General features: G+C 41.6%; 1 protein-coding gene across 1 annotated transcript; it reads left to right on the top strand.

Annotated features, from left to right (window-relative positions):
* The first annotated feature begins 222 nt into the window (after positions 1 to 222).
* LOC124673308 lies at positions 223 to 3,976 on the top strand. Its single transcript, XM_047209416.1, has 9 exons — positions 223 to 370; positions 997 to 1,112; positions 1,336 to 1,508; positions 2,428 to 2,521; positions 2,837 to 2,947; positions 3,053 to 3,142; positions 3,272 to 3,357; positions 3,484 to 3,548; positions 3,638 to 3,976. Exons 1-9 carry the CDS (start codon positions 223 to 225, stop codon positions 3,745 to 3,747), a joined length of 993 nt encoding a protein of 330 aa, XP_047065372.1. The 3' UTR covers positions 3,748 to 3,976.
* Positions 3,977 to 4,427: the final 451 nt, after the last annotated feature.

The following is a 4,427-nucleotide window of genomic DNA, read 5'->3' as shown; positions in this document are numbered from 1 at the left end:
CAGCCTAAATTAGACTTCTCTCAAACGCAAATAGGAAAAGTTCTGAAGCATCTACCAAGCAGGCTCCACAGGTCAGCCGGACACCAACAGGCAACAGGGCTCGCTTCAGGTCGTGGTGGGCCACAGAAACAGAGTGCCACCAAACCCAAATATCGTCTTCAGGTCGTCGCAATCCAATCCACCCTCCGTCCCCTGCTCCGGCGAGGAAGGCTCCCTGACTACATGGCGGCGTGCACCTTCGTGGCGGGGTCGCCGTCGTCGACCCGCACCAGGCTGCTCCCGTCCGCGCCCCCGCGCGTCAGCCGCCGCGCGCTCTCCGCCTCCACCGACGTCCGCTTCGCCCGCCGCACGCATATCGCCGCCTCTCTCGGTAACATTCTCACTGGCTGCTCGTCCCCCTTTCTCTTCCATTCCATGCGCTTGCCAGCCTAACGCATTTACTGTCAATTGACCCATAGCATTTGGTGCCAGCCTGTTTCCAACTCTGCTCAAGCAACACTGATGTTGCTGTTTTGTTTAGGTGTGCATAGCTTCAGCATTGTATTTTCTTTGTACACGTTCTGATAGATAAGGCAACAACAACATGAATTTTGGAAACTAGAACAAGGCTTCTGGAGAAATCATGTGATCAGGCTAGCTCGCATGACGTGCACCCTGCCAATAATTATCACTATGCCCATTTTTTCATTGGCAAGTAACTAGTTTATACTAGTTTAGTTCTTGGGCCATCCATCTCCTCTCATATAATGATGGACGCGGCAACATTAGGTAGTAACTTCACCAGTATGCGGAAATTTATGGCCTTGAGTCATGGTGGAATTGATTATGAAAAGACATTGAACAGATGTACATATTGAACTTACCTAAGCTTCTGTGTGGTGAAGGTTATATAACTGATAGAGTCTATAGTGCCGTCTTCTTTATCTCCAAATGTTGAACTCCATAGTGATGCTTGCAACTAACTGACTTCTGTATATTGTTCTTCATTGCTGCTAGGGGTAACTCAAAATACAGGGGTCGTGATGCCCGACACCAACATTGTTACCCAGAATGATTTACTGATCGTGGGCCCAGGTGTGCTTGGGAGACTGGTAGCTGAGAAGTGGCTAAAGGTATGAATACCTGTGGTTAATACACTGCTGAGAACTTCTTTCCAACATCAACTTGTTAAACATAATCTTGCTTGTCAAAACGAGCGACATTAGACATCTCTTATGCTTATGTTTTTTTGGCTTTGGATATTATTTTTGTAAGGCTAAATTTCAATGCGAAGATGGAAAATTGAAACCACATTATCAATTTGTATAATTAGGTACTCAACTTCATCTTCTGCAGGAACATCCAGGCTGCAAAGTTTTTGGCCAGACTGCAAGCACAGATCATCACAGCGAGCTAACCGATATTGGCATCATTCCCTCCTTGAAGGGATCCACTATTTCTCAGAAGGCTCCATATGTTATTTTCTGTGCTCCTCCATCTCGTTCTGATGATTACCCTGGCGATTTGAGGTAATGACAGTGATTTTAGTGATAATTCCATGAAATAGATTTGGTACCGATCTGGAACAATTAAGATTGGAAGCATTGGTACCTACTCCAGTTTGTGGTTACTTCCCTATGCCTGGGCTGTTTGGGTTGGGGGTATCATATCCAAACCGAACGTGTGTGGAAACTGAATATTTAAAATCAAGGAACTTTAATTGCTGATACAAAGCCTTAAGATGAAGACATTCACATAATGGAATTGATTTTGATGGACGTATGTATATGGCAGGCGATGGTGGCATCAGTAGTGATGGCTTATCAGACGTTATGATCACACTAGTTTAAGTGTAACTGCAATCTGCAGTAATGAACGTGTCAGAGTTACTAGTGGTAATATCATTTTCAAAGTGCTGTGCGAAGTAGTAGAGGGAAATGTGTGGTATAACATGGTTGAGCCAGGACTTTGTCGTCTTGTGGTATTTATAAACAGATTAGATGTTTTTTTCAGAATTCTAACACAAATACATACATATCGCCATGAGGCTTCATATTGTATAAATTTATTTTAGTTAATTAATGCATTTTACATGTACACTGTGCTTGGAACAACTAACTCCATTAGGCTCTTAAGGTTTATGATTTATGCGAAAAACTGTTCCATTGATAATTTGGATAGTTTCATGTATGTATAAACTGCAAAGGATATGTTATTACTAGTATTATATGCAGATGCGGGCCACCAACCTCTTCTGATGTCAATACGCTCCTGTGTATCACCAATTTGGTTTGTAGGATTTTACCATTATTCATGAATTACTCCATTTTTGTGTCTCAATGAACTGATACAAAATAACTAGACTTGTGCAATGTGCATTTATCTTCTGCTAAACAAATTGCATTTCATAGACATGCGATGCATCCTCATTTCAGCAAATGCATGCAGAGTGGCTGCCTCAAATTGGAGCGGTGAAGGTTCCTTCCTGTTTACATCAAGTACTGCTCTCTATGACTGCAGCGATAACAGATTGTGCAACGAGGTACTACTGCTAGACTGCATATTCTGCAGTTTGGCTCAGTTGGGTGATAAAGGTTCCAGTAAATGAAACAAATTCACAAATCATGGTAACTAGCAGAGTACCCATGCGTTGCTTTTCTCTCTTTGTTCCCTTTGTCTTGACTCCATCCCTACCATAGTAACATAGTTGCAACTTCATATTTATTATAGTTTACAGTAGAAACATATCTTATTTTCGTTCACAGTAGTAACATTTCTTGCTTACAAACACACTGCCTCTAAATATTTTGTGAACTTTCATTATTTTGACCATGTTTTTTCCTCTTCCTTTCTGCAGGATTGTCCATCTGTTCCAGTTGGCAGGGGTCCTCGTACTGATGTCCTTCTTAGAGCTGAAAATGTTGTGCTGGAGGCAGGAGGCTGTGTTCTCAGGCTAGCAGGACTTTATATATCCTCAACTTATAAATATTACTTCTTTAAAAATGCAAGCATGAACACAGAGCTTTTGTGCAATATAAGATGAATAGAACTGGTTTCCTTCACTTGGACACACAAAATAGATAGAGGTGCTCATTTTTTCTGGTTGAGGAAGGGAACATTGGACTCGCGACCAGATCATGTTATCAATCAGATCCATTATGAGGTTAAATGAGCTTAGTAAAATTTATCCTTTTATACTCATTTAATATTGATATTGTGGGATGTTGTCTCCTGCTGTTCAATCAGCATTTTGTGAGCTGTAATCTTGTGTTATATACTTACATAATTTCAGGATGCTGCGTCCCTTGCAATTGCCATAATGAAAAAGAGACCTCGGGGTCGCATCTTTTTGGGCTGTGACAATAAGCCTCTTTCCAGGTTAGGGTTGTTCACATCAATTATATATCCATCTAGCTCGGTTTTCTTGAGGGTATCATGGATCTACTGATAGCTGAACGATCAACTCATTCTGCCAGTTAAAATGGATAAATTTGTACTTTGCAGGCAAGAAATAATGGATGCCGTTAACAAAAGTGGAAAGTTTGACACAGAATTTCAAGGTTTTACTGGTAAGTTCTGTACCTGCTCCATTGTGACATTTTTTGGTGTACATACATTGACCGTTTCTAGGATAATCTTCAATTGGCCTTTACTTCAGGTACCGATGGTCCATTAGGGAAGAGGATGGAGAACCCGAAAACTCGGGCTGATATTGGATGGGAGCCCAAATACCCAACCTTCACAGAGTTCCTTGGTGTCAGTAATTAATAGCCACATACGTTGAACAATTCTTCTTACTCTTGAGTTTTTTTTTTGCGGGGGTTCTTACCCTCAGTCTGAGTGAATATCAATGTCAAGGGGACAGTAGGGATGTGTGGAACCAGCGTAACTGCCGATTTTTTTGTTGCCCCAAGCAGTTTTAGAAACTATGCAAACACTGCACAATGTAAAGGGTGTATATTTGTTTTGCTCGGTGGTCATCCTCTGTTTGACTTTCTGAACATGGAGTTCTGAACTTGACCTGAATTGTCCGCGGAAATGTAGTCACCTTTGCTTGTCTTGTTTCCTTTGGCTTCGGTGTTCATTTTACCCGTACGTTGAACAATTCTTCTTACCCAGAGTGAATGACAATGTCAAGGGGGTCGTAGGGATGTGTCATACCATCGGTTTTGTTGCCCTGACAGGTTTAGAAACTATGTAGACACTGCACAAGTTCCACTGTTTGACTTTCTAGCCATTGAGTTCTGAACTTAACCTGATTTTTCACCAGAAATATAGTAACCTTTGTCTGTCTCATTTCCTTCGATTGAGTGTTCTTGTTCACCTCTGCACAGTGCAATTGTGTATATTTATCCTTCTCGGTGGTCATCCTCTGTTGGATTTTCTAGCCACTGAGCTCTGAACAAAACCTATTTTTTCACCGGAAATATGTCACATTCGTGTGTCAT

Source organism: Lolium rigidum, chromosome 7 (assembly GCF_022539505.1).
Source record: "Lolium rigidum isolate FL_2022 chromosome 7, APGP_CSIRO_Lrig_0.1, whole genome shotgun sequence".
NCBI classification, from domain to species: domain Eukaryota; kingdom Viridiplantae; phylum Streptophyta; class Magnoliopsida; order Poales; family Poaceae; genus Lolium; species Lolium rigidum.
Note: the sequence above shows the minus strand (reverse complement) of the source record. Positions and strands in the feature narration are given on the sequence as shown.

Excerpts from the sequence above, each read along its gene's own strand:
- LOC124673308 (XM_047209416.1), top strand. The coding sequence starts at position 223 with ATGGCGGCGTGCACCTTCGTGGCGGGGTCGCCGTCGTCGACCCGCACC. Across the intron at positions 371-996 it reads GCATATCGCCGCCTCTCTCG|GGGTAACTCAAAATACAGGG; the intron begins GTAACATTCTCA and ends CATTGCTGCTAG. Across the intron at positions 2,948-3,052 it reads TCAGGCTAGCAGGACTTTAT|AAAATAGATAGAGGTGCTCA; the intron begins ATATCCTCAACT and ends ACTTGGACACAC.